General features: G+C 42.9%; 2 protein-coding genes across 3 annotated transcripts in view; one reads left to right on the plus strand and one right to left on the minus strand.

Annotated features, from left to right (window-relative positions):
- plcb2 (phospholipase C, beta 2) overlaps window positions 1-11,805 on the minus strand; it is a 30,932-nt gene extending 19,127 nt beyond the window's left edge. For both annotated transcript variants that reach the window (XR_005896258.1, XM_041061364.1), the window contains exons 1-26: window positions 11,700-11,805; window positions 11,169-11,246; window positions 10,485-10,553; window positions 9,428-9,568; window positions 8,946-9,025; window positions 8,787-8,840; window positions 8,604-8,679; window positions 8,257-8,357; window positions 7,865-8,025; window positions 7,606-7,752; window positions 7,290-7,447; window positions 5,793-5,875; window positions 5,536-5,620; window positions 4,727-4,994; window positions 4,542-4,624; window positions 4,342-4,438; window positions 4,118-4,202; window positions 3,768-3,892; window positions 3,328-3,479; window positions 2,618-2,782; window positions 2,388-2,487; window positions 2,096-2,200; window positions 1,814-1,878; window positions 1,554-1,644; window positions 1,065-1,436; window positions 284-461 (exon numbers count right to left, since the gene is read on the minus strand). Coding sequence is in view for 1 of the 2 variants with exons in the window: in XM_041061364.1 (XP_040917298.1) it covers window positions 284-461; window positions 1,065-1,436; window positions 1,554-1,644; window positions 1,814-1,878; window positions 2,096-2,200; window positions 2,388-2,487; window positions 2,618-2,782; window positions 3,328-3,479; window positions 3,768-3,892; window positions 4,118-4,202; window positions 4,342-4,438; window positions 4,542-4,624; window positions 4,727-4,994; window positions 5,536-5,620; window positions 5,793-5,875; window positions 7,290-7,447; window positions 7,606-7,752; window positions 7,865-8,025; window positions 8,257-8,357; window positions 8,604-8,679; window positions 8,787-8,840; window positions 8,946-9,025; window positions 9,428-9,568; window positions 10,485-10,553; window positions 11,169-11,246; window positions 11,700-11,783 (3,203 nt within the window). In the remaining variant the exon portion in view is untranslated. The remainder of the gene's footprint in view (window positions 1-283; window positions 462-1,064; window positions 1,437-1,553; window positions 1,645-1,813; window positions 1,879-2,095; window positions 2,201-2,387; window positions 2,488-2,617; window positions 2,783-3,327; window positions 3,480-3,767; window positions 3,893-4,117; window positions 4,203-4,341; window positions 4,439-4,541; window positions 4,625-4,726; window positions 4,995-5,535; window positions 5,621-5,792; window positions 5,876-7,289; window positions 7,448-7,605; window positions 7,753-7,864; window positions 8,026-8,256; window positions 8,358-8,603; window positions 8,680-8,786; window positions 8,841-8,945; window positions 9,026-9,427; window positions 9,569-10,484; window positions 10,554-11,168; window positions 11,247-11,699) is intronic.
- Window positions 11,806-13,923: 2,118 nt separating this feature from the next.
- Window positions 13,924-15,885, plus strand: LOC121197412. The gene has a single exon (XM_041061014.1). It carries the CDS (start codon window positions 14,327-14,329, stop codon window positions 15,041-15,043), a length of 717 nt encoding a protein of 238 aa, XP_040916948.1. The 5' UTR covers window positions 13,924-14,326; the 3' UTR covers window positions 15,044-15,885.
- Window positions 15,886-19,162: the final 3,277 nt, after the last annotated feature.

Genomic DNA, 19,162 nt, shown 5'->3' on the forward strand with positions numbered 1-19,162 from the left:
TTAATAACACACTGACCAAAACAACAACAACTTCATTAGTGAGTCAATATTAACATGCTGCAGAATTCACCGCTAAATTAAAGGAAACACAACACAACATCTTTGGTGGATGACTAAACATAAACAATTGGACAGATGGTTGTTGTTATTCTGAAATGATTACATGACACTACATCAACACTATCCAAGCTTCTTTTGTCAAACATTTTTTTTCTCCGTCCATATTTCAGCTTGAAAACACGCAAAATGACAAGAGATGGGACAGAAAAAAAAATCCCCTCACTCTTTTTTCAAAACCTTCTTCTTGATGGCCTTGAAGGAGTCGGAGTATTTTTGAATCAGGTCCTCTCCTTTTTTCTGATACTTCTTTTCAGCTTCCTTCATCTCTCTCTCCTGACGCTTGATGACCCTCAGATAGTTCTTGTGCTGTGTCAGTTCTTCAGTGGTCACAGTCAAAGGCTCTGCGGCACAAACACACACGGGTTTGTTGTGAGGATCATCTAACCTGTGTTGGCAGTGGTTGTGCATTCATAATAAATCTTTTTTTTTTTTTTTTTTAAAAAGCCTATAAATTGGTCTGTATTTTCCATCTCAGTGACCTTTTCCTACAATGTATTGACAGTAGGGGAACTGTGATGATTGCAGCACATAAAGCACTTCAGTGTTACTGACACTCTGAAATCCAAGAATAAGAGACTTCTTTTAAATCTCTCTTTAATACTTTTATAAAAGAGCTTTATCTGATTTCACATAATTTAATTCCATTTCATTTCATCACTGCCCAGATTACGTGATTCTTGTAGGTTTTTATGGATTTTTATTGATTGTTATTGTTATTGATTGTACTTTTGCTGGTGACACTGGAACTGGTCTTATTTGTAGGACAGTAAAAAAAAAAATAGTATAATTGTTTCTGTGATCTTCTTATTTTAACTCTGTCCCCTTGTATGACCTGCTTGTTTTAATTTGCTGCTCTGTGTGAAGCACTTTTTCACATAGGTTTAGAAAAATGCTCTGTAAATAAAGATTATTATTACTATTGTCGTTATTATCATTATCATTACCTTCACTCTGTGTCGGCGTCTGAGCTGAGTCATTTGATCCTGCAGACTCAGGTGGACAGGAGACAACCACAGCAGCAGGAGGCTCTCCCGGACCCTCCTCTGTGCCAGCTTTATCATCTGAAGCAGGAGCTGCCTCTGGCTCTGGAACCACTTCTTTCTCAGGTTCAGCCTCCTCAGGAGAAGGAGTGGCTTCAGGAAGGGTTTCAGATGTTGCTGCATCTGGGGCTGGATCTTCAGCAGCAGCAGGTCCAGGAGTTTGGGCAGACTCTGTTGCAGGTTGTGGAGTATCTGCTGTGTTCTCTGTCTCTTCTTTAGCTTCTTCTGCAGTTGGCTCTGGTGGTGTAGGCGGTGTAGGTTCAGATGCAGCCTTTTCTAGGGGAGGCGGAAAGTTCAATGATCAAATACAGCTTCTAAATCCAGCACTGAGACCTAAGAGTCATTTTAAAGCTGAACTCTGAACTGTGCCCCCCCCCCCACAAGCTTTATTACCTGCAACAGGGGCTTCAGTTTCCTTAGCTGTATTCATGGGGGTTTGGACCACAAGAGGCAGCTCATAGGGAGAAATGTAGTCGGATGATGACTGCGTGGGCACAAAAAGGACAGGAACATCACAATCTAACAGGCCTGGTCATCTTCCAAGAAGTTAATTAGTGCTGTTAAGGTTTTATATGCGAACTGGGGACATTAGTGATATGTCAATTTTAGTGGATGATGGCTGAGTTAAGTTTGCCGTGGCAGCTTTTTGTTACCTCCTTCGGGGTCTTTGTGGTCTTCTCTGTGCCCTTTGTTGGGTTGAATAAGGCGTCTGTGAAATCTGAGGGAGAATCAAATACATCAGTGTATAGTAAGGCAATAATTTGTTGTTTAACATTTACCAAATCGAAAAAAAGCTAAATGCTACTGAGTTCCACAAATCCTTACTAAATCTAATCAGACTCTTGTCCCTGACTGTCACTCTAGCAGCATTCATTCAGTTACAGCAGAGCATTTTTTTTTTCTTTTTCAAAAACACAAAGTGAAAAGCCAAGCACCTGCAAAGGCAGCAGGGATGTAGTCCTTGACCTCAATGTACACAAAGAGAGCAGGCAGAGTGAGCGGCATGTTGCTCTCGCTGCGCAGACAGATGTGATGGAAGCCTGCAGGGCATAAAACAAACCCCCGCGAATTAAAAACAAGGCAGCCGCTCCCCTGATCCAGTGGCTGACAGAAACACGTTAGCAAACATTCGGAGACGCTGGATGACTCAGTGTAGTTTTAACTTATGTAGATTGGATGTAGCATGATGTGAAGTGTTTGGTTTTTTAAATTCTCACTTTCACTGACCTGATTGGATGGCATCAAGTGGGATGATCCTGTGTCCCAAGAATTTACCATTCTCCTCATGGACTACGATTCTCAGAGCAGCTATTTCTGGGAGCAGGATCTATCCAAGATGACAATAACAAATATATTAAGACCAGCAGCAGCACATCTGCTTATAATGGCAGAACACACACAAACATATTCACATTGAAACACACATATTTGTGCATATTTGAGAATGTTTAGGGTACCTTCTCAAAAACAAAGGGCTCCTCATTCCACACTGGGTTAATGGCGTTGGGTGTGGTGGACCACTTGGTACGGTATTTCTTTTTGGGGTCTCCCGGCAGGCCAATCACCTCCACCTCCACCCCTGTTCTCACGTTCTTCTCAGACAGGAACTGACCCGAATAGATCTAAGTGAGATGAATAAGATTTGATGGCATACGTGTGAGAACTGGTTAAGCGTGGATGTGTCCTGTTGTGTGGATCTATGTTCAGGACACAGTGGATATAAATAGAGCTCAGGTTTTCACTCATGTGGAGTCTGCTGAATACCAGGAACTATGTATCAGTCTCAGCAGGAAGCTTGTATTATTACAGACGCTGCATTCAAAATAGAGAGAGAACCAAGTGAACATGGCTGCACATACACACAAACGCAGACTTCCCAGGGCTATTGAGGGTAATTTATTGCTCAATTTAGAAGAGCGAAAACAGCTGTCAGCCATACACATATTGCACTGTCGGTTCATCAGTTTCCCTTCAATGCAATAGCATGAATGATGCAGCTCTAATCTATGAACACTTTCAACTTCAGCTTTAAAGTCACTGTTTTCACCTTAAATTGTTTTCTTCTTGTATTTAGATCGCACAGATCCTGGCAGGCCTAAGCCAAACACACCACAGGGATGGTTAAATTGGGAGGAGGAGGATGATAATAACAAGGCTGTGAACCTGCCTTTATGGTCAGTGTGCTTGCCACAACGGTGTCAATCCTGTCACAAAAAGGGTCAAACTTCTTGTCGCCGCGACGCATGACGTCGTGCTTGATCAGGTATCCCGTTCTCCCGTTGAACTCAAACAGAGCCATGTTCAGCTGCATGGGGAAATCTGAAAATAGACACAAAGCAGCCCATTCATGCCCCCTCTCTTCAGCGCAAGGATGAGCAGTGAGCGTTTGGGATGCAAAGCACGGCAGCAGAGGCCTGTGCAGCTCAAAGAGGTGCAACACTGACCTGCTGTGGTGAAAAACAGAAGCTCGGGTTTTAAATTACAGCAGAGCATGATGTCAGACACACAAAAGGTGACTGAACTAGAACAGTAGACGGTTATATCCTTTTATGTACTGCAACATATTTATGACATTTTGACATCAGTGCATTCAGTGTGCTTTTTTACCCATGGTCTGGTAGTTGAGCGCCACCATCTGGCAGCCTACATTCCAAAAAGGCTGGGGGTTGTAATTGGATGAGTCCATTCTTGTTCCTTTGGGGTAAATCCTGCTCATCTGTCTCTTATTGTATCTGAGAAAGATGGTTAAGCAGCACAGTAGCACAATCTTATGTCTCTGTATTTGTGTGTGAGCCAGGATGCTCAGACAGATGACAGATAAAGCAACATATTTTGGTCCAATTTAGTGTGATTATTGTTTTTTTTTTTTTTTATCAAATCAGCCCATTTGAACACAGATGTCCATTGTTTTTCTCCTTTTGGAGCATAACAACACCTGCAGCACTTTTAAAGGATACTCGACAAATTCAACAGCAGTCTTGGAAATCATTGCTTCCCCTTTGGTCTCCACAAAGGATGAGATGACGTAACTCTTGTTTTTCTCTGTGAAGGAAGAAAATAGGAGGGAGAATTGTGTAACTCACACCAACTTTGATTTGTCTACCTGTGTTTTTTTTTCAAGTACGTGTAGTAAAACTAATTTTGTCTGAGTTTGGGTTAAATTTATGAGGCACAGACATACTTCTGGCATTGTCAAAAGAGATGAATTTGTTGGGCTGGATGTAGTTGACCAGGGATGACATTGCTTCGTAGGCTGTTACTTCTTGTCCAGCTGTGCCCTGTGGGCGATTGACAGGAAGTTAACTGACCCTTGAACTGTTTTAGGTGGACACGGATGATGTAACACAGAAAAAGAAAGTCATCACAGTTGTCGTCCTTTACCTCGTCTGATGTCTTCATCTTCTCCTCATCCTGTTCCTCTGTGTCTTCTTGCTCCTCGTTGTCATCCACAGCTACATCCCCCTCTGGTTAAATATATAAACATTATGTCAGTAACAGCTATAAATAACTTACCAGGCCTATTTTAGGAGCATAATCTGATTTGGCTTGATGTCAATATCATCCACCTTGGTTCTCCTGAGTGCTGGGTGCTGGGTTTGCAGGATCCTGGGAGGTACTGTTTGTGACCTGGTCCGGGGCTGCTGTGGTTGTGGTCTGGTCCGGGGTTGCTGTGGTTGTGGTCTGGTCCGGGGCTGCTGTGGTTGTGGTCTGGTCAGGGGCTGCTGTGGTGGTTTTCTTTGCCTGAGCCGGTTGGTCATGGCTGCCCTTCTTGTTCTTGATGAGGATCTTGCCCATGAGCTCAGCTGGGCTGGGGATCTGCTGACCTGGCTTCAGCTGGATTTCAGACACAAATAGGAGAAAGAAGAAACCTAAAACTAACTTGGAGTTAAACAATGACCGAACAGTGTCTGGTCAGGGGTGTAGCTACCACTGGGGACTCTAAGGAATCTCCTCAGTGTTGTACATTTTAAAGGAACAGTTTGAAATTTTGGGAAATTTGCCAATTTGATTTAAGTAAGAGGATCCATCAGTACTGTGATGTCTGTGTGGCAGCACACAACACGCACAGCTGAGAAGGGTCAAACACACATTGGCTGTAATGTATCAGTATCAGATTTAAATGAGTATGGGAGCCTACAAGGGTCATGCCTGGCAGAGATAAGATAGAGGACAAACATGAAACTTGAACTTTGTAATTTGTTTCCTTCATGCTAAAGCGGTTAGTCTGCAGAGCTCAGCTGAGATCACACAGTATAACATGATAACGCTGTATCTGATTTATCCGACAAAGTGTTTTGTTTAACAAACGCCCATACACAAACTTTATCTGACGCTGTTATTTTGACAGCGAGCTGTGTTGCAGCAGTGTACTCACAGGGTATTTGTCCAGCGGCTCTGTTAGCAGGGCATCACCAAATATGGTTTTGCAGTAGTTGGCCATCTTCTCCTGCTGTTTCACCCTGTAACAAAGCAGAGTAACACCAGTTACTAAATGCTGCGTCCGCCAGAACAAAAGCTTCAGTTACATCCTCAACATTTTCCATCAATATTCCATTTGGGATAATGGCATCAGAGCATTATTACATTGTGCTGATGGCATTAAATGGCATGAGTTCATGGAAAAGCTCTTACGAGTCAACGTGGTTCTCAAATGAGAGGATGACTGGGTACTGTGAGGTCTTGAAGGCGCTCTCAGCTATGGCCTCGATCACATCCTGTTACACATCAACAAAAACAAGAGTATTTTTTTTTAAATACATTTAACCACACTTTTATTTGAATAAGATTCAGATTAAAGACACACAACTGACAAGAGAGCAACAGAAAGCAAAAGTATGCAGATGAAAACAAAACAAAAACTTTGGGACAAGTATTAAAAATCCAAGGAGAGAGTGAGGCCGACAGACTGAGCCAATCACAAACTATTCTCCCCAAAACATGAAGAGAGACATCATGACAAAGTGCAGAACTCTTGCTTCTATGCAGAGGCCCTGAAGTCAGCTCCAAACCTATCACATCAAGAGGCTGACAGTAAACTGAACTGAGGTGTTGTGTCCGGGCCCATGGGACTGTGGAGCTCCAGCTGCCCTTAAATGGAAGTGTTGAGTGCAGTTGAGGGTGATGGGGGGGGGTGTTTGCCTGCCCAGTGAGCGTGTATGTGTGTGTGTGTTTGTGTGTTACTGTCTCCTTCTTAAGCCTTCACACTCTTTAATGTGCACAAGGACATCAGTGAAAGGTAAACAGGAGAGTTTATAGGCTTATCATGATACCCATGATACATTGTGACGTTCTTTAGTCAGTGCGAACAGCTTCAGGTGAGTGTATACAAGAAGATGTCATGTTGAAACAATGCAAACTGTGCTCAAGGAAACTGGCCGTTCACTAGAAAAGGCCCAAGATTTATGATAAACAGCAGCAAGGAAATATTCACTTGAAGTGGGAAGAGCTTGGACTGGGAATTGTTATGAATCGGCTTCATTTTCTGGTTTGAGTTGTTTTCTTCTGTTATTTATACTCCTCATAAATACATGTATTTAGTTTAGCTGTCTGCTAAATAGGGTCAGGTTTGTCGTTGGTAAAAACAATCATAACAAATGATTTATATATAGATAGAAGTTATATAACTGTTAATGGTACAGATAAGAAATAAATGGTGAACTTTGTTAATTTCCTTTCCAGATATTCACTCATGGTCAAACTAATAGGTTGTAAATGTTATTATGTATTTTGTGCACAGCTAAACAGGAGTATAAATTGATGGCAGCAGAAAATGAAGCAGTATAGACAATTTACCATACTGCAACTTGTGGTTTAAATTGTAATCTAGATAGAAAATGAATAGTGGACATAGAGGAAGTTTTAACACAGTGATAACAGAAGGTCCAGATAAAAATCTAGTTAATGAAAATGCGTCAGTGAAAAAAGAGAGAGAGTTATCGAAAAAAATCTGAAAAATTCTGTTCTACTATTATGTTGTTCGTATCTGTTCTGAGTGCATTGTCTGTTCATGTGTGAACAGGAACGTATTTGCATGTGTTTGCATGCTTATTGTTTATAGCGTGCAAGATCAGGAAGGGTTCAGAAAGTATAAGATAATGTATGACAGTGAAGTAAACGATGTGTAACCACCTTGAAGAGGATCTCAGTTGTCATTGTGAAGCCATGGGTAATGATGGGCTCTTCATCTGGAGGCTTGCCCTTCCAGCAGTCCAGCTCCAGACACCGGCAGCCGGTCAGCAGACACTGTCTATACATTTCCGGAGAGGACACGCCGGAGAACTGACCAGCTGCAGGGTGACAGACAGTGTCAGAAAAATTTCCAAATGTGCTCAAAAATGATCCTTAAAGCTTTACATCAGCTTGAACATACACAGACTGTTCAACAGAATCGTATATGAACTAGGTACAAAGATTTACGAGCTATATTCAAACTAGTGCATGTGACCTGTCAGGTAAGTGTTGTGGGAGGACTTGATGAAGTAGTGGGGTATGGGCTGGGTCATGTCCTGACTCAGAGCCAGCCTGTCCTGCATGACAACTGATGTCTCCGGCCCCATCAGGAAGAACAGAAGACCCTCTGGAGAAATCAGACCTGCAGACATAAAGACATAAAGTGAATAAAAATAAACAAATGTGATAACGAAGCAGTATTCATTTATGACTACACTCCTCCATATGACAGACCCATCATCAGTGACTCTCACCTCTGTTAGAATTAGCTGAAAGGGGTTCGTATTTGTCAATCAGAGCCTTGATCTGGTCCTGCCGCAGACGTGGAAATAGCTCCTCGTTGAGCCGGGAGTCCCTCTGTTTCTCGTTGAGAAACTTGGTGAAATTCTCCTTTGTCATGGTGGGTTTTGTGGAGCTGGAGGGCGCAGTGAGCCGTGACAGTTACATCAGCGCTGCATGTAATGACACTTGTGCCCATCACAACCAACTACCTGTCACCTGAGCCCCGTACCAAGTAGCTAATGCATGAGTTGGAGGCTCAGACTGGCTGAGCATGAGGCCTGCGTCTCTGGATTTTTGGTCACAAATTTGAGTATGAGAAGAAGCTGTATCAGGAGATAATCAGTGAAGTAAAAGGTCGACTCACTAAGAGGTGAAGATCTCGTAGATCTCTGGCCGAGGGCAGAGGTTTGTCAGAAAGGCCCTGAAGGCAGCCTCAGTGAACACATCAGGCTTCATGGTGTCATACTGAAATGTGAACACATCAGATTATTATTACAAAAATAATCAGGAACTATTTATTATTGCGCAAATATAAGTACAAATATTGGCTCTAACATATTTGAGTGGGAAGTCTGGGAACCCAATTTAATCACTGAGATAAGAGTCAAGGGTCACAACAAACACCACAACATAAAAGGAAGAGGTCACAGGAATAAAATAAAAACATTCAAATTTTCCCAGTTTCCTGTAGACAAGAATTTAGTTTCTAACCTTTCCTTTGGGGAGGTGTGCTGCTGCCAAGGCACTTTCCACCCTCTTCTTGTCTGCAGGGAACATCTTGTAGATACTGAGCAAACACACAGAGAGACACTAAGAAGGAAATATGGAAATTCACTGTACAAGATAACTGCTGCATGCCATCCCACACCTTCAGATGGCTGCACTGTAACCTACTTTTTCACTGGGATCTTGCCATCCTTGTTGGTCTGAAGAGAAATGCGGACGTATCTAAGATTGAAAACAAGAAAGGTTTCTGTTACCGTGCGATGATACATGATGAAATGCAGCACTATGGTGTTCACTCCTATGACAGACTGCATGATGTTCACTCACATTTTCTCCAGAAAGACTTGTCTGCACGCATTGATTCTTGCAGCGTTGTAGGTAATTGCAAGGATGTCATTTGCCCAGTTCTAATGTGCATTTAATTACAAAAACAAAACAGAAATATTACGCCCAGTGTCAACATGAACTGTGCTAGATGTGCTATTAACCCTGAAAGAATTACAAAGGCTTTTAAATCGACAAAAACCTACCACTAGAGGGCATTAACATTAACATTGCTTTTGAACAAAACACAACTTTGATTTCATTACAGTTGATTAAATCCGGATATTGGAGTCATAAAGTCCAATAAAGACTAAAAGGGACAGCAAGGGTGCCTTAGTGGGGGAAAAGCAATGGCTCATTGTGTACCAGCTAGTGACCTGTGGCTGTTTGAATAATCCATAGGGATCAGTAACAGAAAGGGAGGATTGTAAACTGCTAGAGAAGGACACAGTGCCAGTAACACAGTGTGTACAGTGGATTATTACCTGGGTCACTTTCTCTTTGGAGGCAAAGAAGTTATGATAGGTCAGATTCACTGTGTCAGGACCTGAGACGATGGTCAGGGTTTTGGCGAGGTGGTTGCTGTCTGGGAAGTCCAGGTTGAACACGTTGCGAACCTTGGGGTGCTGATAAAATCAAAAAATCAGACAGAGAATTAAATTATGCAAAAATACTTCTGCCATGTGTTCAGTAAGGTATTTTTGATTTTTTTGTGTGTGTGTGTCACTTTTAGTTAAAAATCTCATCTGAAACACTTGTTCTCTATACTGATTGGACACCTGGAAACTTGTTCAACACAATGCAAATGTGCTGACCAGGACATGCAAACCTATGCAAGTACACATTGACATTCCTGCACTCACACACACACACACAGAAAAAATCATGCACAACACATACAGGAGCAAGAAGACCAGTGTTTCAGGATCTGCTCTCCTGTACATGACAATGATATTCTACAATCAGTCGCCTCTGTTCTACTTTGAGAAACGCAGAGCTGACGTCAGGACTGGAACCGTTTTCCCAAAACTCCTCAGGGGCCCGAGAGGAAGATGTGCTTCCAACAGCACCCCAACTGGGATGATGCAGTGCTCTGTGCTCTGTCCCTATGGGGAACAGATTTCGGATTTCCTCTCGGTGAGGGATGATGACGGTTACATACTGCAACTCTCTGTGGAGGCCAGCGAGGACTTTCAGTTTTTGACCGAAAAAACAAAACCAAAAACCAACACGCACACAAGTTCGCTCACACAAATCTCAGCTCATGACTCAGTGTGTGGTGGGGTGTGTGTGTTTATGTTTGTTTGTGTATGTGTGCGTCTGTATGTCTCTGCAGTGGGGAAGTAACCTGGGTGTACGTGTCCCTAGCCATTTTTTTTTTTTTTTGCAATGCAAATGTGCCTCTCAAACTAATGGGCAAGCTAAAGGCCTGACACCATATTTGCATGCCTGCAGAGATTCTCACACAACAAATGCACCAGCTTGACTTAATTGTCAAACCAGAGTGCAGGTTATTACAATAAATAATAATATTGTGCTCACTTTGGGAAGTTTTGCATATTTCCCTGTTCGGGTGTCTCTGATGGTAGCAACATCCAGGAACGTTGTCTCCTAGAAACAAGAAACAGAGAATCATCTCCAGTACTGAACTCAACATGTAGGCGCCAGTCCAAATATGGATTGAGATACAAGTCATCCTTTGGCAAAGTGCAAAAACTATGGGATTTACTTTGTTTGTGCGAGGATTAACACATCATGTAGGAAACTGTGGTGATGCTTTTTTTCATTTCAAATGCACACAAACACTTTACAGTCAACAACAGCGTGCCAGCAGCGACTGAGGCACACATTTGATGTAGGCTTCACTGGTTTTATGATGTGGTGAAAACCAGAGGGTGCCTCAGTGAGAGACAGAGAGAGAAATGGAGCAGCAAAGACAGATAGTTCTCTCTCCATCGAGTGCATCACAGTTCAGCTGCACAGTGCAGCAGGATGGTGAGCCCACATCAGTACCAATCAATAATCTCCACAAGCTGCTGGGGCCGGAAGATGCAGTGCAGTTCTTAGCTATCCCACAGCTCCGACAGATCTTAATCACAAGCACATTACACACACTGTGTTTGTCTGATGCACAGAAAGCCATTTTAATTTCTATCACCTACTGTGCAAGGGCTTGATTTATTTATTTATTTATTTTTACTTTTCCAGACTCTTCACATCGATTACCTTGCTTTGATTGATCCAGTAGACATAAAAACCTTTTGGATCCATCTTCATGGTGACAGGAACAGTCTTTGTGGAGTCCTTAATGGAGACAAGGGAATTGGGTTTCAAACATTTTGGACATTTATTGAGTTTAAACCTCTGTAAAAGAGCTGCTTGATGGTGATGTGCTGATGTTAAATGAGATCATTTAAACTGGAGGGCTACCTATAGTTTCAAGAACAGTTAAATAATTGAACATCAGTGAAAAGAGAAGTTCATCAAAGGCAATGAAGTTGCAATTATGAAACGTCCGTGTTGCTCATCAGAAACACGAATCACCAGCTCTAATTTAGCCCTGGTAGTTCACCTGGTAGAGTGCATACCAGCAAGACTGAGTCCTTACCACAGTGGCCAGGGTCTGAATCTGGGCCTTTTGCTACATGTCATCCCCCCTTTCTCCCCTTACTTTCCAATTTCTCTCACCATCAATGTCTGAATGCAGGCAAAAAAAAAAAAAAACTTTGAGAGAAATATATGTATGCATCCACTCACCTCTGACCACTTGGTAAATCTTTCTCCTTTGACCAGGTAGTCTTTGACCTCCGGAGGCTCCAGAAAGTATCTTTTCTTATTCATTTTGTCCTTCTCGACTGACTTTTGTTCTAGTTTATTGCTATGACTGATATATATCCACTGTGTGGGTTTCCACCATGGTCATAACCTCTGACTAGCTCTTAAGTGCGTAGACTCTGATGGTACTCAGGATGCACCACGAGAAATATGCATTGCAAATTAAGCTGAAAAAACAAACGTGTAACATGACTAAAGGTGGATGTGCTTCTGTCAAACTGCTAACAGAGCAAGAGCTATAGATTAAGTGGACGACATCAGAGGAGAAGACTGGTTTTCCACTGATATTAAAGGGCTAATCTAAATTTGATTTTTCAGTTCTATGAAACAAAATTCAATTCAACTCCACTGTTGTTGGGGTGGAAGCAGAAATCTCAAAAATCACCAAACCTGGGTAAATACAACAAAAAGTATGTGAATGAATAAACACAGCTGGATTTAAGTGAGAAAATCTTTTTCTTGTAGTTTGGGTGAACTGACCCTTTACCCCTTAATAAGAGCTTTTACTTATTTGTTAATGGGGAGTGCTCAGTTCCCTTATTCAATTGTGTCCTTGTGTAAATAGATAGCTACGTGCAGCTCTACATTCAGCATCATTTACATTAACAGAAAATCCCCTGTAATTGATTTACTCATCAGGTTATTATTTTATCAAATGATGCCACAACCACCTGTCCGTGGTCGTAATGGAGTGTAATTTATTGCTCTGGGCAGGACGCTCACGGCTCTTTCAACAAAAGACTCTCTGTCATTTGGATATCATTCAAATAAACCTTCAGACCACGCAATATCTAATGCAAACGTTCAGCCAGTCAGTGACGTCTGGTGAGCCACCACAGGCTCCGTTTGTTTAAGATGCTGATGTCTATTTATTTATTTATTTAAATGGAAAAGGGGTTGATACATATTGCACCACCATATAGATGCAACAAAAGGCCAAGATTACAGCTACTACATTACAGGTCTTCCTCCCATCTCCATATCATCATCTCCTCCAGTTTAGGCAAAGAAAACAATCAACTTAAACACCTGTGTGTGTGTGTGTGTGTGTGTGTGTGTGTGTGTGTGTGTGTGTGTGTGTGTGTGTGTGTGTGTGTGTGTGTGTGTGTGTGTGTGTGTGTGTGTGTGTGTGTGTGTGTGTGTGTGTGTGCGTGTACATGTGAGGATCAATGTTTGACTCCTCTGTAACACATATACATCATGATGTGCAATAAGATAAGAGTCATATTTGTAGAAGCACGACTGGCTGCTGTGTTCAAAAGATTTGTTTTGGGACAACCAGGCACAATCATACTCTTAACTTTAAACCATCCTGCTTGCTGGGACTTTCCGACATGTGTACTGTCATTTTATAAAAGGACTTTGGACACTAGACACATAATCCAGCGTATATTCAGTGAATGTTTAACACCTACACATGATGTATATTCAACAGAATCAAACTCATGTGAGCCAGTAGACTTTAAGAGTACATTTGTGAAGGATAAATAAATCTAAATGAGTTCTTTTGTGAAATTGAATTGTTTAGCTGGTTTTGTTTTGATCAGTGGATGTGTGTGATTTGTGTTTGTCACTTTGAGGAGATCCCAGTTTAACCACGTTATAAAACGAACACACCGCCGCCCTTTTCCTTCACCTGCTTCACCTCTACAGCCACCTAAAGCACATGAGCAATGAGAAATCCGCTCCGGCGCTGTCCATTGTTCTGAAACGACGCGCTGCGAGTGGAGGAACCAACAGGTGAACTCACAACGAAACAAGTGTCCGGTATATGAGCTGTTGGCTGTGGTGACTATATAGTTTAGCAGTGAATTTAAGCATTGCAGAATTCATAAATCCCGACAGAATTCATTAATTACCCCTGCACATATCTAACATACGTGGTTTCCACCTGGGTGCGCAGACTGTAAGGTAAACACTCTTCAGCATCACTTGGACCAGTGTTCATCTCAGCATCAACATCCTGCTGTCCATGAGAGGCACAAGCGTCCTGATGTGAAAGTGATGTTTTTTTTTTTTTTTTTTTTGGTTTCTTCTCGGGCTGCTGCACAGCTGCTGCTTCTTTAAGAGCCACCGCCCGCCCCCTCTCCTGTATTTTTAGCTGAGCCAGCCACTTCATTTGCTGGATAAGACAGACAGCTGTGTACCGTATGATCTCACTTAATCGTTTTAATAAATGACATCAAATCTTATACTGCGGATTCGCCGTGGGCCTACAGCCAGCTGTTCCCTGGAAATGTCGTACAAGGTAGACGTTTGTCCCGCCGCTGTCGGATGCTGAAACGCGCAATCAGCCTGTGGATGCTTGATGTCCATTATGAAACGCGATGCTGCACTGGGCACCGAATGATAGGCGCTGCGCTTCTGACATCAAATGAATTACAAGAAATCAATTTAGCTGCAAAATACTCTTGTGGTGCGGACGGTTCAAGTTGGCCCAGCATCCTTCTCCTCAGCCCTCAGCTTCCTGTCTTCTCTTGGACTGTGGATAACAAGAAGCCTTCAAGACGGAGGGGGTGGTGGAGCATCGAGGAAAAAATAGGGGCAATATGAGAGAGCGGGACTTCATGCCCAATATGGAGAGGGGCAAACCTGCCACTTACACGGGGGACAAAAAGGCTAAGATGGCTGCTAAGACTAACAAGAAGTGGGTGAGACTAGCCACTGTTTTTGCATATGTATTGTCCGTGTCCTTAGCAGCCATTATCCTGGCAATTTACTACAGCCTGATCTGGAAACCAACTAGTGCATCCTCTTCTGCGGGCAAGCCGGTGGGGCCTGAGGAGGTCACCCCCACGGCAAACATCTCAACTAATTTTTCCACAAGCAACAATGTCACAGAGTGGAACTCTACACAGACAGGGCTACTGGCTTTTAACCACACCAGGCAGGGCACAACCCCGCACAGTCAGGCGTTTCAGTGGGATGGCATAGCCGAGAGAGTGGCCGTCTCCCCGCGCGGTGCTGGAGCAGAAACTGCGCACTCGCAGCAGGAGGATGGACTCTACGCATCATCCCACGGTCACACAAGCGCGGAGAGATCGGGGGCTTTGGGTAGAGAAACACACGCGTCTCAACCCCGGGTGAGCCATTACATCCCGTCAAGCACCAGGGAGTCTGGCGCTGCGCTTAATGAGGACGAGGAGGAGAGGGGGGCGCGCAGTCGGAGCGAGGGGGCGACTGACAACCGCGACCCCGAGCAGGAGGCTACAGATCCTGCCGCTGTTTCTCCTCCGACGAGCGGTGCTGGCCTGAGAGGAGACTGATCGGGGCCTGATTCCCACCCACACCCCCACCCCTCTCTCTTACACACACACACACACACACACACAAGCTGACCCAACAACGAGTGTTTTACAGACTCAGTGCCGCAGGTCGGATAACACACAGGTCTTCTTCTTTAGATTCATTTCGCAGATCCCCTTGTGGAGGCTGAACTGCACATAAAAACTGCTATCTTGATCTTGGAACTGAGAAAGGAGGAGACCTCGCTTCCTCTATGAACAATGCCCCCCCAACACAAACTATGCTTTTTTTTTCCCTTTTTCTTTCCTTCTTTTTTCTTAGGCCATCTGTATGCCTTAAAATCAGTGTGTGTCTACTTCACCTCGGAGAGCTTCTGAGGCCACTCTAACCTGCCTGTGCGTGTGGACAAGACTGGTATAGATATTTTTGTTAAATTAATAAGACAAAGGCTCCAGAGATGCTTTTGGTTTTGTAGGACATAAATGTGTCTCACGGGCATACAGCGCTTAACATCACTGCCATTCATCGGCTGGTCTAAATCAATACTGCATTATTGCATTTTAACATAGGCTGTACTTTTCGTTTCATGGATCAAACCTGGATTCCCAGTAGAAGAACTGCATTATTGAGTTATGCTCAGGTATGTGCATATAACCATGTAAATGTATTGTGTATTTGGTTATGTACATATAGGGCAGGCATACATCTTTTTGGCCTTGATGACCTTTTAGTGTAATTAGATGATTTTTATTAAAGGTACAGTATGTATAATAGGTATAACTATATCACAAGGTACAAATAAACATCCTTAGAAAATGATTCATTTCTATGGTTTTATATATCTATATAACAGACCTATGTAAATCCTAAATGAATCACTGACATTACCCTGTATGTTAATGATATTTTATTTATTCAGAACCAGAATGGATGATATATATTCAAATAAATGTTAGGTTTTTCATAACAGCTAAAATTTTGTTGCACAAATGAAAAGTCAGATGGATTTAAATGAACTGGGGCTCACTTCAGAGCGTAACAATAACAGGCAAAAACCCACATTTATTGACTGATATGAAGAAGTAGGTTCAACAGAAATAATAATAGCACTGCGTGTACAGTCCTGTGATCTGGGCATTTAATCTAATTTTGGTGAGGGCCCTTTAATTACCTGAGTGAACTGTCCAGTGTGTGATCAGAGAGAGAGACTGTCTGCTCCTCGCAGAAAGAGAAGCATTCATCTCTCAGTCTGCCACAGTTCACTCGCTGCAGCTCTCGCTGAAACCACTTCACACAGTCACATGTGGTGAACTCTGAAGTGGAAATAAGACCAACCGCCCCGTGCGCTCTCTCGGCAGCATGTGAGGGAGGTGTATCGATTTGAGAGCTCTGTTGTTGCACTGTACAAAACCGAGAAGAACACATTACACAATACCGCTTGGTGCTATTTTGATCCATCTCTCTCTGAAAAGGGCTGTTTGGCTGAAAGGTTTGGTTTCTGTGCTGGCGGTGACAAGCATCATTCACTATCGCACTGAAAATAAAACCACTCGATTTCCGCTGAGCAGCCAGTGTTTCAGCAACGTTGCGCTGTGATGGAAACAGTGATGATATGCACTGTTGTGTTAATGTGACAGATTTTCAGAACCAAAGCCAAGGTATGTGTCTGGTGAACCAAATAGGAAGTCCATTCATCAGGGACGACAGCACGAGACGCAAGCGTCTCCTATTATCACAACACAGGCCATGTGTGCCGGAAAAATGTAATACAGAGTGTGCATAACACAGTGACAGGCCTGTCAATGCTGCAGTGGCTTCTGCATATAGAGCAACCTTGACAGATGTGTTTCCAGTGCCTCTTATGGCTCCCTGTGATATATAGAGTAATGACTGACCTATTGATGAAGGAGTTCATCAGTGCTGACAGTTATTGCTGGAAACTCAGGACAGCATCTGACCTTATGACTCTTGAACTCAGTCACTCAGGCAGATGATTGCATTATCTGATGTGAAATCAGTCATATGTTACACTGAAGTTCAGTATGAGATTCATTTGTTTTGTGGCTCCAGCCAGTCAAGAGATCACATGATATTTTTAATCAGGAAAAGACAGAGCATACATACATCTATCAGTTAATTTAAATTAATAAATAAAACAAGAAAACAAGGAAAACAATTGCATCTCCAGACAAATCCATGGTAAGAAGCTGTAAAACCCTTTATAAAGGAAGATTTGCTCAGCAAACAATGTAAATTACAAGGCAGACATGTTTTTAAATACATAAAAATCATGTCTAAAATATTTTCCCATGAAAAAAAATTATAGTTATAGTATTTAAAAAATATTTAAAACTGGTGCAACCAAGGCACAAGTTAATTCTCATTTTACACATCCAACAAAATTAACAATACGTGAAACTCATTTTTGAGATGAGGATAGAGAGTAAAAAGGTTCTGCTTTCTATAAACTGTTTGCCCCGTCAGATTTGACATGTCTGCGTTGACTCACTACAGCTGAGAGACCTTTCCAACAAAGCTTAAGGGATTGAAGGCCTTTCAGTACAGCATTGTCTGAGCAAGACAGCATCACATCAGTTATGAAATATTAACATGTTGTCTTGTGGTGCAAGGGAACAATATGAAGGCAGTGAACAATGGCTTTTTCAATTAAGAAAAGGGCTAACATGAGGAGTTCGTGTTCGAATCCGTGTGTGTGTGTAGCTACTGTTTTGTCAGCTTTCGGGGAGTTTAACATTCGTGTTGTCTCAAGACCTTTTGAAAAATTCATTTTCCCACCATTGCTAGCACACACTCTCCTTGATCATAGCAGCTGCTGAGGCGTGGTTGTTACATCCTGAACCATGACAGGGCCGGGTGGGGTGGAGGTTTGGGGGGGGAGAAGGGGGGGGTGACGCACACACTCAGTGGGGACTGCCAACCTGTCTGTGTGAGGTTCTGTCAGGGTCGCAAGGCTGGGCCAGACCTCGCTTCCACTTAACCTACATCCATCAACGGTAATGAAACACCTCGAGGGTTACCTTGGACTGTTACCATGTTTAAAGACGCAGGGCCAATAAAAGGCATCACAAACCCAGGAAGAACATCGTCTTAGCAGTGCAGGTTTTATCTTTAAGCTGTGTGGGTTGACATTTCAGGAAGTACACTTCTTCACTGTCTTTATGCTAAGCTAAGCTGAAGCCTTAGTTGGCTGAAGCCTTATGTTTACTGGACATATGCAAAAGTGGTATCAATACTATTACTTTAAGGTAAAATCCAAAGCGCTCCTTTGGTCTCCAGCCTGGTTGAGTTACAGCATTTTGGAGCGCGGAGCACAGAAAACTACTGTCAAAGAAAACTTCTCTCCAAGCCACAAATTTCAAACCCAGCACCAAAACAAAAGAGGCTATTGATACACACAAAAACAGGATCCTGTGTGATCTACACTGACAGGCCTCAGCACCACTGTGGTCAAAAGCTGCTTTGAGCAAAAGTTGAGCTCTTTTTGGTTTTACCTCAGGAAGGAAAGCTTATGAAGCTTCTCTTTACTGCACAGTGCAGCTGACATAATCCTACACTGCTCTTCAATCCTCTAACACAGCCTACAGGACTTATTTCCATAATATCAACACCCCCACTGTAGTGTACTATTGCGTCAGACACTTCAAACTATGAGCTAGCTTAGCACTACAGTGAACCAGCAGTGTTAGGGACAGAGACAGTGTGTTTTATACAGTGCTTGTGTTACAAAGAACGACTAAAGACATTCTGGTTCACTTTCAAGGAGAGTGAGGCTGCCGCACACACTGTACAGCAGGTCACAAGCCCTGAAAGCCTCAGTGGCAGGAGGCTGCTATGGAGACAGCCTTGGGAGGAGATAATTAAAATAGTAGCACCTATGGGAGGTCCCACCTGTAGGGCTGAGAGGGAGCCGTTTCCAATGTAACAGCTCTGCAGAGAGCTCATCTGAAATTAATCAAATCCAACATGAAGGCAGACTCAGTGGACCAAGGTCAAACTTCATGGACTGGTAATGCTGCAATGTACTCTACATTTCTGCCCCTTTTTCTCTCCGAGACTCACTACAGTGGCTTTTTTTTTTCCTTAAGACTTAAAAACTCTCCTGAGGATGAATTCATTCG

The sequence above is a fragment of the Toxotes jaculatrix genome, chromosome 17 (genome assembly GCF_017976425.1).
Source record: "Toxotes jaculatrix isolate fToxJac2 chromosome 17, fToxJac2.pri, whole genome shotgun sequence".
In the NCBI taxonomy this organism is placed as follows: Eukaryota; Metazoa; Chordata; class Actinopteri; family Toxotidae; genus Toxotes; species Toxotes jaculatrix.